General features: G+C 45.6%; 1 protein-coding gene across 6 annotated transcripts in view; it reads right to left on the bottom strand.

Moving 5' to 3' along the window:
- Nucleotides 1-14,228, bottom strand: part of LOC135507736 (phospholipid-transporting ATPase ABCA1-like) — a 41,916-nt gene that overhangs the window by 4,509 nt on the left and 23,179 nt on the right. The window contains exons 13-43 of one of the 6 annotated variants that reach the window (XM_064927341.1): nucleotides 13,142-13,350; nucleotides 12,855-13,031; nucleotides 11,650-11,872; nucleotides 11,318-11,539; nucleotides 10,890-11,094; nucleotides 10,560-10,667; nucleotides 10,249-10,423; nucleotides 9,728-9,859; nucleotides 9,381-9,520; nucleotides 9,109-9,246; nucleotides 8,536-8,807; nucleotides 8,191-8,263; nucleotides 7,817-8,022; nucleotides 7,609-7,666; nucleotides 7,373-7,489; nucleotides 6,830-6,978; nucleotides 6,429-6,553; nucleotides 5,979-6,065; nucleotides 5,623-5,812; nucleotides 5,411-5,505; nucleotides 5,262-5,294; nucleotides 5,020-5,125; nucleotides 4,622-4,696; nucleotides 3,870-4,039; nucleotides 3,237-3,414; nucleotides 2,354-2,469; nucleotides 1,481-1,625; nucleotides 1,062-1,185; nucleotides 763-892; nucleotides 402-585; nucleotides 29-135 (exon numbers count right to left, since the gene is read on the bottom strand). In XM_064927341.1, coding sequence (XP_064783413.1) covers nucleotides 29-135; nucleotides 402-585; nucleotides 763-892; nucleotides 1,062-1,185; nucleotides 1,481-1,625; nucleotides 2,354-2,469; nucleotides 3,237-3,414; nucleotides 3,870-4,039; nucleotides 4,622-4,696; nucleotides 5,020-5,125; nucleotides 5,262-5,294; nucleotides 5,411-5,505; nucleotides 5,623-5,812; nucleotides 5,979-6,065; nucleotides 6,429-6,553; nucleotides 6,830-6,978; nucleotides 7,373-7,489; nucleotides 7,609-7,666; nucleotides 7,817-8,022; nucleotides 8,191-8,263; nucleotides 8,536-8,807; nucleotides 9,109-9,246; nucleotides 9,381-9,520; nucleotides 9,728-9,859; nucleotides 10,249-10,423; nucleotides 10,560-10,667; nucleotides 10,890-11,094; nucleotides 11,318-11,539; nucleotides 11,650-11,872; nucleotides 12,855-13,031; nucleotides 13,142-13,350 — 4,469 coding nt within the window. The remainder of the gene's footprint in view (nucleotides 1-28; nucleotides 136-401; nucleotides 586-762; nucleotides 893-1,061; nucleotides 1,186-1,480; nucleotides 1,626-2,353; nucleotides 2,470-3,236; nucleotides 3,415-3,869; nucleotides 4,040-4,621; nucleotides 4,697-5,019; nucleotides 5,126-5,261; nucleotides 5,295-5,410; nucleotides 5,506-5,622; nucleotides 5,813-5,978; nucleotides 6,066-6,428; nucleotides 6,554-6,829; nucleotides 6,979-7,372; nucleotides 7,490-7,608; nucleotides 7,667-7,816; nucleotides 8,023-8,190; nucleotides 8,264-8,535; nucleotides 8,808-9,108; nucleotides 9,247-9,380; nucleotides 9,521-9,727; nucleotides 9,860-10,248; nucleotides 10,424-10,559; nucleotides 10,668-10,889; nucleotides 11,095-11,317; nucleotides 11,540-11,649; nucleotides 11,873-12,854; nucleotides 13,032-13,141; nucleotides 13,351-14,228) is intronic. The other 5 variants (XM_064927343.1, XM_064927342.1, XM_064927344.1 and 2 more) reach the window with 5 other exon arrangements.

Raw genomic sequence — 14,228 nt, 5'->3', positions numbered from 1 at the left:
GTTTAATGATATTTACTATCCCTCTCACCTCTTTCCCGCCAGGTAAGCTTCACCACTCGTGACTATTGAGTCTCCAGTCAGCATCTTGAAGGTGCTCGTCTTTCCTGCTCCGTTGACTCCAAGAAGACCAAAACACTGGAGAGAGAGAGAGAAGAGAAGAGTTTCACTGGACTGAACCACCAACAGGATATGAAAAGGGGAGAATCTATGGGTCGGGCCAGCAACTTCTCCTGGCCATCTGACGTGACCAGTAAAGCTAGTCTATTGTAGACTAATGATCAGGTGAGGTCATGTGGCCAGGAAAACTAATCTAATGGAGGCTAATGAGCAGGCAAGGTCATGTGACCAGGAAAAACTCCCGGCCCTATCTATGCTGTACAGTGGTAGCAGAGCCAGCTCACCTCTCCTGGAGGAATTCCGACACAAAGACGATCCACTGCTGGTTTCTGTTTTCTATTGTACACCTTGGTCAGCTGCTTGAGTTCCAGAATGTCAGACTGTCCCCCTCCTCCCAGAATCCTTTGCCTCTCTCTGGCCACGTCTTCATCCTCTTCACCAATAGGTTTCTGGTCGGTGCTCATAGATCTGAAACAAGCAATTAGATCAAGGAGAATATTTACAGCAGGTCATTATGAACACAAAATGTTTTACTGACTTGACTATTTTGATATGTATTCATTTTTAAATAGAAAGTGGATAAAGGACACAACAAAAGAGTCTAATCTGATGAATCTGTCCAATGAAATGTCAGACCACGCCTACCTAGCCTTGATACAGAAGCGGTATTGGATGAGCACGGTGATAGTGAAGAAGACCACACCCTGCACAGCCATGGCGAACAGGTTCTTGCCCACCATGTCCCACGCCAGAGGGGAACGGAACCGGTTCTCACCTAGAACCAATGCAAGGAACAGATGATTGTCAAGAAATAGAAGCACAGCACTGACAAATGTACAAAAAAATGTTTTTTAAACATTAAATCACAAACTCCATTCATTGACATTACTTTTCTTTGTCCTAAAGTAATAACGAGCTATGACCTATGACCTGAGCCTGCTTACCAAACCTCTCCAGAGCGTCGGCCATGGCCTGGTTCTTCACCATGTCGATGAGGCCTCGACCCAGACAGAAGTGAGGGAAGATCAGGAACACATTCTTCAGGATGTCGTTGATCCCTCCGATCTCCTGTTGTCACATAGTAGAACAACACAATCAATCAGTCAAACTATTACATTTATTTATAAAGTCCCAATTGAATTCAATTCACTTTAAAATGTTGTAATTAAATAAGGGCTGAATTGTAACAGGATGTCACACCGATAAAAAGCATTTCTACAGGGATCTTTCATTTCTGCAGTATTGGTCCACCTAATGACTTTCACAAGTTCTATGAAGTCTTTTTAAGCCCTATTAAGCCACTATGAAGTCTAACGAAGCCCTACGAAGCCCACGAAGCCCTACGAAGCCGTGTTGTACGCACATTGCTGCCGAAGAGCTCGAGGACAAAGGTGGAGACGCTGCCGTTGATGCCGATGAGGATGTTGACGGAGGTGAGCACCACGTAGGCCGTGCTGGGGATCTTAAAGAAGAAGGACGCCGGGTACATCAGGGGCGTGATGGACCACCTAGGGACAGACGGAAGTTAGAACACGTGCTCGTACAACTCCCAGTCTTATATAGACGTAGCCTCGCGTCGCTGGGGCATATGGTGTGTGTGTGTGAGCGAGGTAGTGCAACATATTGTGTGCATCAAAGGCAGTGTGTGTGTGTGCACGTTGTGGTGTACAGCAGGTCAGCCACCAGGGGGAGACTCGTTGAGGCCTGGTGACAGACGGAGTATAAGTCACGAGGCGAGGGCTCTATCTGCTGGACGTGCCAGGTCTCGACGGGCTCTCAGGACAGGACTAATTGGGGCTGATTGGGGAGTTGGTGAGTAATCAAGGGCTGATTGCTCACCAGTTGTACAAGTCCCATAAAGCTGCCAGAAGGGCAGTGCACAGGGAGAGAGGGGGAAGGAAGGATTCCCGCATGGTTGGGAGCGGTTGCAGAGGTAACAGGAGTGAGGTTTTTTTATTATTACCCACAGGACACACCCGGAGCCCAGAAGATGGTATCCTGGAGAGGGTCTCATGGGGGAGACCTATTCTTTTATTTAAATAAATACTATTAACTATTATTTAAATAAACACCTTTGAAACTGAGCTAATCCTACTCTGTCCTTGTCTGATCTGTGTAAACGTTTAGACCCAAAACCCCCTGGTCCGCCACAATGTTTTCTCTCTATTTTTTTTGTGTGTGTGTGTGTGTGTGTGTGTGTGTGTGTGTGTGTGTGTGTGTGTGTGTGTGTCCTCACCCATAGAACAGCAGCAGCAGGGCCAGTACAGGCAGGTTGGTGGAGGAGACGTAGGCGTCTTGTTGGAAACAGATGAAGATGATAATGACCAGAGTAGCAGGGACGATGTAGTTACACTGGAACATACAGGAAGAGGCCAGGACATTCAGGACTTTCTCATACAGTCACGTACCATTTCAAGGTGAAGAACCGGCTGCGTACAGTCCAGATACAGAGCTATTCCAATGAGTTGACTTCAAACAACAGAAAATGTTGTGTTTGTGACATTTCCATGGTGTCTCAAGGCATTTGTATTTTTGTAAAATTCTAATATACAGTTAGTGAAAGTCTACATGTCACTTGTACGGTCTTCACATTATGCTGCCTTCAAATTACATCTAAAAAGTTGTTTGTGTTCACTGGTCATTGTAAGACATATATATGGTATACTGTATATCCACACTGACCTCTCTACACTCTTAGAAAAAAAGGTTCTCCGGCTGTCCCCATAGGAGAAGCCTTTTTGGTTCCAGGTAGAACCCTTTTTGGTTCTAGGTCAGTGGAGGCTGCTGAGGGGAAGACAACTCATAATAATGTCTGGAATGGAGTGAATGGAATGGTATCAAACACATGGAAACAACGTGTTTGATACCATTCCATTGACTCCCTTCCAGCCATTATTATGAGCCGTCCACCACACAGCAGACTCCACTGTTCTAGGTAGAAACATTTTCGGTTCCATGTACAACCCTCTGTGGAAAGGGTTCTACATGGAACCCAAAAAAGGTTCTACATGGAACTAAAAAGGGTTCTTCAAATGGTTTTCCTATGGCGACAGCCGAAGAACCCTTAAAGGTTCTAGATTTTTCTTTCTAAGAGTGCAGGATGAGATGAGGACCCTTACCATGTCCCAGATGAAGTTGGACAGCCAATAGAGGAAGGGCTGCACTCCACTGATGAACTGCATGTGTTTGGCCTTGTTGACTCTCTCCTGAATGAGGAAGACTACGAAGCTGGCCGGGACGAAAGACATGGCGAAGATCACGCAGATGGACACCAGCACGTCCACAGAGGTGGTCATCCTGGAAGGGAGCACGCAGAGGGAAAAAAGATGCTTCTGAGTCATACATAGAACAAGTTAGAAAGCATTATGCCTGGATGCTTTAAGTAAAGTGTTGCCATGCTTCTTTTTTTTAATAAGAAATAAATAGTAGGTTGGTACTTATATTTGTCCTATTTCATACACATGTCCTATTTCATACACATGTACAAGTGTGTATTAGATGAATGTGTGATTTGAAAATGTTTAGTTTTTTGCGTATCCCAACTCCCTCTGATTCACCCCCATTGAGCAATCGGGATTACGTGCCTTTGCTCAACAGATGTTTCACCTTGTCGGCTCGGGGATTCAAACCAGCGACCTTTCAATTACTATAAGGAGGTGCATTGTAATACTGTATATTTCTTCCAATCCATGTCATTGACAGATGAGAAAATTATTTCATGGAAGAATTTGAGTTGTCGGCTAGGTACTTACAGTGCGACCTGGGACAGTTGCTCCTTGGTGAGGTTGAGTGGGTGGTTGAAGGCCTGGATGCCATACTTGCTGGGGTCCTGTCCCGCAGGCAGGTTGGCACGCAGGATTCCGTTGTTCATCACGTTCAGGAAAGAACCAATGCTGTGCCACCCCTTGTTGTTGAACCAGATCTGGATGGGGTCAAAGGTTTACAGGACAGAGGTTAGGAGGGAGGAGCTATTAAAACAGAGGAAGAATGAAGTGTTTGTAAGGTCTTAAAATGGCGGAAGCAATAAATGCGAAAACTGACTAAGCACACACCTAAAGGCCTCAACTTCCGGTTCTTGGTAGAATAACGGAAGTGATGATGAGTGACTTTAGGTTCTAGAACAAAAGGTCTTTGGTCTGAATATAATCAACACCGTTCAAGTTCCCTGAAAAACAATGTGAGCTTTTCCGCTTTGTTCCCCAAGTCTCATTTCCTAGTCATGGCATTTCCGTTGGTCTGAACCTGCTTATTAAGGTCAAAGTGCTGTCGTAGATATTTTAAAACCCTTTCTGCTGTGTAAGCATGGAAATCTACTGTGTTGGGTCTGAAACAATGTTCCTACAGTACAAGGGGCACGACGCTCAACTTGTGATTAAATGAATCCCTGTGCAATCAAAATTGTGCAACAAAAGTGGAATGAGGTGAAAAGTGTATTGTGACATTTACTGTCCCAAACGTACATTTATACGAGTGTGGAAAATGTGCACCAAAGCAGTAAACTAACCTTGACGTTGTTCTTAGTGTCCAGTCCCTGGATAAAACTGGATAAGCTAGCGAGGAAACGGTCAGCAGCAGTCCCCTATACAGAGAAAGAGAACAAACCCCAGTTTAGCACGTAAGCTAAACCCTAACAACATTAAATGCCAACATTTAAACAAATAGCAAGCATTGGTAATCATTGAAATATAATTGTTAGAAGGGACAAAGCCCCGCAGACCCATGATCATTTGAGTGGAACACTCATGAGTACACTCAATATGGCCTCCGGTCCCTGCATAACAGAACCTGGACCTCCATTCTAGTCATTCTATTTCTATGTTGTTAATGCTGTACAGTACATTACAGTGGCATTGTTCCAGGGTAAGTATATGGGATATCAAGTTTGTAAATGGTAAGGCTTACTCTTTCCAGGTGGAAGCGTCGTCTTATCTCAGAGATGGCCTGATCAATATCATCACCTGGTGGGAGGAGCTGAGTGTTCCTAGCGCCTAATGAGAATCCGCCATATCTGCATAAAAAATATTAATTAGCATATTATTGAATAACGTGGTACAGAACGTTCTCAGTTCACTACTGATGCCTATGGTGCGTTCTAAATACCTACAGTGTATTTAGCATTGAGAGATTGACACCTGCCAGTTTACCTGAATTCATTGACCGAGATTTTGTTCTTCAAACTGTGAAAAGACAACATGTACAGAATTAAAATAAATGTTCCACCTCCTTTCATTTATATAAAATGGAGCATAAAAAAATATTAACATTTTTAATTAAATAAAACAATAAATTATACCTTTTCCCGATAATCTGAGCATAGGTTTTAACCAGGTAATCTGAGATATTTCTGCCAGTCAGATTTTGCAGGGTACCTTGGTCACTGATTTTCACCTGAAGAGAAGAAAAGAACGAGGTTAAACTTTTGTGGATACTACATTATCTGCATTTCTCTCTCTCTCTCTCTCTGTGTGTGTGTGTTAGTGTGTGTGTGCGCTCATGGGTGTGTACCTGTGGAGGAGGAAGACCACCAGCTCCCGCTGGGCATTCAGGTAGCATCTTCTTGCGTCCTTCACAGCTGCACTCACAGAGAGGAGAGGGGTTTTCCATACTCCAGTTGCCATTCATAAAGATGTCCCTCACACTCTCCGGTACCTCAGGAACAACCCACTCATCATCCAATGTGTTGCAAGGAGCATGGCTGTTAAGCGAGAGAGCCCGAGATAGATAGACAGAGCGAGGGAGTTATAATCATTCTTCAAAGCAACTAAGTACTTAACCATCAACTCTTTTACAACCAGTGAATATCTGATCCTGTGGTTTAAGCCTCATTCTATTTGGTTAGTAGGGGGGGGAGTCGGACTTACGGTGAGTTACAGCGTGAACCAAAGCCATCATAGTTTGTCAGGGCACCCAACAGCTTGTTCGTGTCTGCATCCTCAGGGGCGTCGTTGCTGCGAGGAGATAATATCGTACCATCGTCAAGGAAACGGACGCGGCACTACTTCTTACAACCCAATGGGTGACCGACCTTCATTGTAAATGTTTATATAACATCTTGTGTAACAACCACAGTATTCTACTCACATTCATGCTTCTCAAAAGCTACATTGACTTCATGAAAGTTTCGAGGTTAGTGTCGTTATCATTCCTCTATGTAGGAAACACTATACAGAACATGGAACATTGATTTCCAGGCTTTCTGGCCCCGGTTCAAGTAACTGAGTGAACATCTACAAATTCAAAGACGTATAAATACGTATAAAACATTTGTCTAACACTAATATCGCTCCGTGCAGTTATAGTGTTGGTCGTACCTGATGAAGGTGAACTGTTCTTCATACATGCCAGGCTCAAGCTCCAGGCTGGGGTACTTTCCAAACGGAGGGACGATGAGACTGAAGATGAGGGCGATGCACACAAACACAGCAGGAAGCACGATCTGAAACCAACACAGGACAAGGCTCCGTTTACAACCGGAACAAATATTTGAAGTTGAAGATTAAGATCTACTTCACCACCAAGCGAAGAGGTTCCGAGGTCCACACGGCAATTACCCACAATGCCAGTAAAAATTAGGCGTAAACTTGCACAGTACAATAGATGCAGAAAGGTTCAAATGTACCTGCTGCGCCATCGCTAGATCATGTAATGATGATGAATTACAATGTAACACTTAACAACTTTGATCAACTTTTAATTCTGAAGTGCAGTTTACCTGAGCGAAGAAGCCTTTCCTGGACCGCCGGGCATACAGGAAGCGTTTCCATATCAACGCCACAAACTGCTGTCGAATCAGACGCCAGCCTTTGACCTGGTACGAGCCTTTACCATCCGAGCCTCCCAGCCAGTCCGTCTCACGAGATTCTGGGGAGGAGGAGCAACAGAATGAGCCTCACGTGTTCGAGGGTTTCCACTACTTACCACAGCCACAGTCAAAATATGGTAAAAAAAAATGCTATATCGTACAAAAAATGATTTTTTTCATTTAAGTTTAGGGTTAGGCATAAGACTTGTTTGTGTGATTAGGGTTAGGTTAAAATTCAGATTTTAAGAAGAGAAATTGTAGAAATAGTCAGGGTTTAAGACTTTGTGGCTGTGGTAACTAGTGACGACAGTGTTCAAGGGCAAAATGCACAAATATGATGCTTTAAAATGAGATGAGATCCTTCTTGCGAATTAACAGTCGGATTGAAAGAGTGCATCATTCCAGTGGAACGTGAGAGAAGAGAAGTGATGGTTCATGGGTAATAAATGGTACCTGGGTCACCTTCTGAGTCGTTGAAGTCGAAAGCGTCGTCCTCGTTGAAGGGTTTCAGACAGCTCTGGTGGTCTCCAAATGCATGTCTGCGGTGCCTACGAGCCGGGATGGTGCCATCTGAATGAAAGACGACATAGAGGAGGTTGAGTCACGGGATAATAATGAGCAATGGAACATGAATAAATTAAGTATTTGCTATAAAAGGGTTTCAATGGGGTAGTATGATAATGTCTCACCAGAGTTGGGAAGTTCAGCAACATCCACTCCACTGTCTTCTGCTACTTTCAGGAAAATCTACAAAAAAAATTTAATACATTTTTTAAAATAAAAGAACCAAAGTCAACATACATTCATCAAAAATAATCAACTGCCACAATAACTCACTTATAAGAATATAAATATCTGAAAAAAAAGAATCAAATCCAACTGCTTTATTTGTCCTACCTCTTCCAGGGTGGTGTCTGAGATGCCGTAGCTGGAGATGCCGAGGTCAGAGAGGCGGTCGTCGATCTCGTGGAAGAGCTCCACGAAGGCTCCACCTTTGGCCGCCTTGTAGGGCAGAACGTAGGTGAGTTCATGGCCCAGGTCCTCAACCAGCCTGGCAGCGGGGACGTGCTTGAAGATCACATTGGAGATCATGGTTACGTCTACTGGGGAGAGGAGGATAAGGATCAAAAGGATTATCGTCAGCATCATTATCGTCAGCATCAGTATTGTCACCATCATTATATTGTTCTTCAAAAAGGTAGTACCAAAGGGCTTAATTCACCCCTCTTATAGGGACGAAGGGGTGCTCACAAGGCATTTGTCTGACTTACCAATAGTGGTGGCTTCACTCTCAGGTTCACTACCCAGTCCAGCGTCAGAGCTGCTCTCGGAAACACTGTCTTCCTGCAGAGAGAAAAGCAACACACGTTCGTCTAACAGACTATCTCTCTTTAGCAAAAGGCCCAACAGGTGCATTTATATATTGGTCTGGCACATGGCGATTAACTTGGTTATTATGTGAATAAAAGATCAGAGATGTCAATTTCTGCCATTTCTCACAACTGTGATGTCTTTCAATCTACCTTTAAAAGTGAGCACCGCAAGTTTATGTGTGTCAGGAGGTGTCGGGATCTGGGGGGTTTTCGTCCCTTCATCCCTGATGCATTTCAATCTACCTTTAGGACTGTGAGGGCCTGGGGTTGCGGCTGAGGGAGGCCCACCTTCTTGCTGTAGGAGACAGAGCTGCTGCTGGAGGAGTTCCGACAGGAGCTGAGGGTCAGGTCGAAGTCTCTCTTCACCAGGGTCAGGTAGTAGCCCGTCCCCAGCTGGGTCTTCAGGAACAGGGAGGAGCCCACGCAGCACAGCTTGCCGTGGGAGATGATGGCGATGCGGTCGCCCAAGATGTCCGCCTCGTCCATGTGGTGAGTTGAGAGGATGATGGTGCGGCCTGAGGGGGAGCGAGAAGCGGTGAGGGAGAGAGGCGGGGAGGGAGAGAGAGAGAGAGAGTGAGAGAGAGGGGAGGGTGTTAGAACCAGTCTGGATAAGAGCGTCTGCTAAATGACTTAAATGTAAATGTAAATGTAAGAGGAGGACATTAGATTGGATATAAAGCTAGCCGTTAGCCTATTTACACAATCATTTGCCTGGTTTCCATTATGCAAACAATTCCAGAGCAATTGTTTGCATAATGACAGTCTCACTCCTCCAGCACAGGAGAAATAGTAAAAATGATATGTAGAGTTCGTTACCGGCACGATACTTCAGAAGCAGGTCCCAAATTCCCCGGCGTGCGTAGGGGTCGACTCCAGCAGTGGGTTCATCCAGGATCACGACCTTTGACCCTCCGACGAACGCCAACGCCACTGACAGTTTCCTCTGCATGCCCCCTGAGACAAAAACAAACGTCAAGGTCATCTCGAGAAATCATTATGGATCCAAATGTAAATTATTCTCAGCAATACTACTATTTTTAACAACAGCTGATATAGTCGTTATATCGACAGGAAGGAGAGCCACTTACCGGACAGCGTGTTGCTCCGACACTGCCGTTTGTGAGGCAGGCCGATGTCGTTGACGATCTGCTCCATCTCAGCCTTCACCTTCTCCTCAGACAGACCCTTCAGACGGGCATAGAACCAGATGTGCTCCTCCACCGTCAGCCTGGGACAGAGGAGGAGGAGGAGGAGGAAACGGAGGAAGAAAGAAACAGATACAGCCAGTCATAAACAAACAGCTACAATCGTATTATGCAAAATTAACTTGAGTTAGAACTACAAGTCATTTTGTTTTACTTGAACTAGTAAAGTACTAAAACGGGCAACCCCTGTGAGTATGTATTACAGTCATAGTACAGTAGCGATGACTTACATGCTGAAGAGAACGTTGTGTTGCGGGCAGACGCCCAGGTTCTGTCGGATGGCGCTGAGCTCCGAGCGGATGTCCTTGCCCAGGATGTAGGCGGTGCCAGAGGTGGGCGGGAATAGACCCGTCAGGATGGACCTATCAGAGCCAGGGAGAACGCACAACCAAACCTGTCAATTAACACAGTTTAACTCAACACAGTTTAGTTTCACACATTTCCTATGTACTCATATTGCATCGGACTGCTGTATTTTCAACGTGTCAAAATGTTTTCATTGTGTCTGTCCCAACGCTAATAACGATCCAAAAAATAGATTGCCCTTACAATCAAATTCAATTAAGTTGCTTAACATTTCTAGATTGATAAAAGGTGTATAAACCCCATAAGCTGTCCTGCTACAGCTATGTGCCGGGAGGTGTCGGGATCGAAGCATATGATTGGTCTAGTTATGTAAGGGATCGAGGGAATTGGATGCGGGTTTAATGAAACGCCCCTCGAGATTAAGGTCTTTGATCCTAGGCCTTACATGGTGGTGGTCTTGCCGGCTCCGTTGTGCCCCAGGAAAGAGGTGATCTGCCCCTCGTAGAAGCCCAGGGTCAACCCGTCTACAGCCAACTTGTTGCCATGGCTATACACCTTCACTAGGTTCTTGATGTAAACACCAGGCTCGATGTGAGACGGCTCCTCTTCGATGCACACAGCTGAGGGTGAAACAAGGCTAAATTTGCATCTGAAATATCTCAAATCAAAATCACCCAATAATTATTATTATTATATATTTTTTTAAGTGTTAAATCCATCAATAGAGCGTTAAGCCGTTTTCTTTGTTAAATCTACCTTCCGCATTTCCTTCCTTTCTTTCTTGTATGTTCTTCCCTTGTTTCTCTCCACACCAGTAGGACTTGGTGAAGGGGAAGTACCAGGGTCTGGGGATCCCATACTGGCCTAAAGGGGAATACCAGGCATCATACATGATGAGTACAAATACACACTCCTTTAGGTACAATATAATATGACGTTTCATAATATGACATTTATTGTCTGGTTTATTTTATTTGCCTAAAACCGTTGGTAGACATAAGATAATGTGTGTAGCTATGCTTGGGAACACATTCAAAAACAATACAGGTTCATCAAATGACATGACTTCCTCTGGCTGCTGCTCACCAGGGAAGACAGCCTCGATGTACCAGGTCATGACCCCGTAGAGGAAGGAATCAAACAGCATGAGACAGATGGAGGTGGTGAGGGAGTAGCTGTCCTCCTCCAAGGGGCTGGACAACAGGTTGGACCACTGGATACCCACTCCCTGCTCCTCAAACAGGGCAAAGTACTCACAACCGAACCCAAACGCCACCGGGGACAACAGGCTCTGGAGAAAGACGGGAGAATAGAATACAAGTTCAAAAAAAAGAGGACTATGTTCATGACAAAGAACAAACAAAAAAGTAAAAAAAATAGATTCGAACAGTCTTCAGGTCTCGTGCAAGGTAGCTCGTCATCACGTGAGAGCGTTTCACAAACCCACCTCCATCGCAATCCCCATTACAACATTACCACGACAACAAAAGAGTGTATTAGCGATCTGAACTCACCACAATTACTTTAGCCCCGAAGCCCACGTAGTCCTGCCAGGCCACACAGAGGACGTAGGGCAGGTAGAGGGTGAAGTAGATGATTCCTCCGCAGGCCGCTGCCAGGTTGGCACGGGAGAAGATGGTACTGATGAGGAAGCACTGCATGATGGTTACCACAGCAAAGGAAGCCAGGAACAGGAAGACCACGCAAGGGTCGCTGTAGGGAAGCAGGTTCCCCATCTGATTTGACGGGAGGAGACGGATGAGATTATGAAACAGATGAATTGGGTGTGTACGTGATTGCGTAAGGATTCTGTGCGTTCTGTGTGTGTGTCTGCTTCCACACACACCTTGAGAATGACCACCAGCAGCGAGGCGGAGATGAGCAGGGGGATGAGGCTGCTGATGAACCAGCTGAGCCACAGGATGCCGTTGTCCAATCCCATGATCCTCATGGTCTCTTTGAGCCGCGCCTCCTTCTCATAGACCACGCCCTTGATGATGAGGGCCACAGAGTACATCCAGGCCAGGGTCATGAAGAGAGGCATGGAGCGACTCATCACCCGCAGGAACCTGGAGAGGAGGGAGCACGGAGGAATCAGGAAATCATGAAAATGATTAAAGATACACCATACTTTTGCAGGCTGTGTTAACAACTAATCAGAGCTTGTTGCCTCTGCTCTGCCGTCCTATGCTCTGCTGTCTTATCTTGTGCTCAGCTCTGCCATGCCGTGAAATGCTCTGCTGGCTTATCTTGTGCTCAGCTCTGCCATGCTGTGAAATGCTCTGCTGTCTTATCTTGTGCTCAGCTCTGCCATGCTGTGAAATGCTCTGCTGTCTTATCTTGTGCTCAGCTCTGCCATGCCGTGAAATGCTCTGCTGGCTTATCTTGTGCTCAGCTCTGCCATGCTGTGAAATGCTCTGCTGTCTTATCTTGTGCTCAGCTCTGCCATGCTGTGAAATGCTCTGCTGGCTTATCTTGTGCTCAGCTCTGCCATGCTGTGAAATGCTCTGCTGTCTTATCTTGTGCTCAGCTCTGCCATGCCGTGAAATGCTCTGCTGTCTTATCTTGTGCTCAGCTCTGCCATGCTGTGAAATGCTCTGCTGTCTTATCTTGTGCTCAGCTCTGCCATGCCGTGAAATGCTCTGCTGTCTTATCTTGTGCTCAGCTCTGCCATGCTGTGAAATGCTCTGCTGTCTTATCTTGTGCTCAGCTCTGCCATGCCGTGAAATGCTCTGCTGTCTTATCTTGTGCTCAGCTCTGCCATGCCGTGAAATGCTCTGCTGTCTTATCTTGTGCTCAGCTCTGCCATGCCGTGAAATGCTCTGCTCTCTTATCTTGTGATCTGCTATGCTATGCTGTGAAATGCTCTGCTGTCTTATCTTGTGATCTGCTATGCTATGCTGTGAAATGCTCTGCTGTCTTATCTTGTGCTCTGCTCTGCTATGCTGTGCTACGGCATGATTTTATATTGTGTTATACACCTATACACTATAATATTTCATCCTGGCGAAACAAAACAGTGTCTCTCCAAGTCTCTACAATGCTACTTACATATCGTCTACGTAGCAGGGGTAAGGCATCTGTTGGATGTAAACTCCAGTCTTCTCTTGACTGCCCGTCACTGCCCTGATGATGCCCTGTTCAATAACGTCCTGCAGGTAGGAGAAACCACCCCAGATGTAGCGCAGGTCCTCAAAGGGGTCCGCCCGGGGACCAGGGTCCCAGTAACTACAGAGAGACCAGGGTAGAAAGTTACGTTTTTGGGCCGCTGGTTACTCTGGCTGATGTGGCCAGCCAGAGTTGTCGTAGGAACATTTTTGTTACGTCATGTATCTTACCCGTCCTTGATCTTGTTGGTGCGCTCCACGTTGTCGATGTCCATGCGGATCTTGTAGTTGACGTTACCCGGCAGGTCAGAACTGTTGCTACGAGCGATGTCCGGAAACACTATCCCAGCCCAGAACTTCTGGTTGTCTAGGAGACCCATGGATTTGTTGACCAGTCTTTCCTCATTGGCCACTGGCTCTAGTTTATCCAGGTTCACACACTGCGGAGGAGTACAAGAAGTATTGTCAGGCTAATAACTACCCGCTTGATTTCAAATGACTTGTACAAATAAATTACAATTTTGAATTTGTTTCTCATTTTGACAAATGCACATTGAAACGCTTATTTAAATGGCCATTGGCAAGGTAGAAATGTGTTAAAAGTGATACGCTGCACTAATACCGCAAAACGCATAAGCCAGCATGACTGTTGAAAGTCTTGGCCTCCAGCTTTTCAAGACTCCCATACTTTGAAAGGCCCAGCGTCACCCAGCCAATGCCTATTTGGACCCCCAAAACTTTTTTCAGCCAGTGTGTCAACTAGAATTATCTGGAATGGAAAATCATTAGCTTGTCTAATTGCGTTTAACCCTGGCATGGCAACAACAGTTACCCTTTCATTGAAGCCAATAAAATCGATCAGCATTTAGCAACAGAAAGCAGGGTTACGTAAGACACTGGCAAACTGTCCCAAAGTCTAAACTGTGTTAAATTGATTTGATGTACAAAGGCATGGTAACTGTGATGTTCCCAGGGAACCGAAGGCTTAGAATGACCGAGCGATCTATTGGGAGCTCAGCGTTAACAGAAACCAACCAGGGAACGGAAGGCTTAGAATGACCAGGCGATCTATTGGGAGCTCAGCGTTAACAGAAACCAACCAGGGAACCGAAGGCTTAGAATGACCGAGCGATCTATTGGGAGTTCAGCGTTAACAGAAACCAACCAGGGAATCGAAGGCTTAGAACGACCGAGTGATCTATTGGGAGCTCAGCGATAACAGAAACCAACCAGGTGCTTATTTATCATCTAATGTCCCTTTACCTTGAACTGAGCCGACAGAATTAGATGGGAGTGTAGACTATAGAACGTACGGTAT

Source organism: Oncorhynchus masou, chromosome 21 (assembly GCF_036934945.1).
Source record: "Oncorhynchus masou masou isolate Uvic2021 chromosome 21, UVic_Omas_1.1, whole genome shotgun sequence".
Classification (NCBI taxonomy): domain Eukaryota; kingdom Metazoa; phylum Chordata; class Actinopteri; order Salmoniformes; family Salmonidae; genus Oncorhynchus; species Oncorhynchus masou.
The sequence above is the reverse complement of the archived record's forward strand: the minus strand, read 5'-3'. Positions and strand labels throughout refer to the sequence as shown.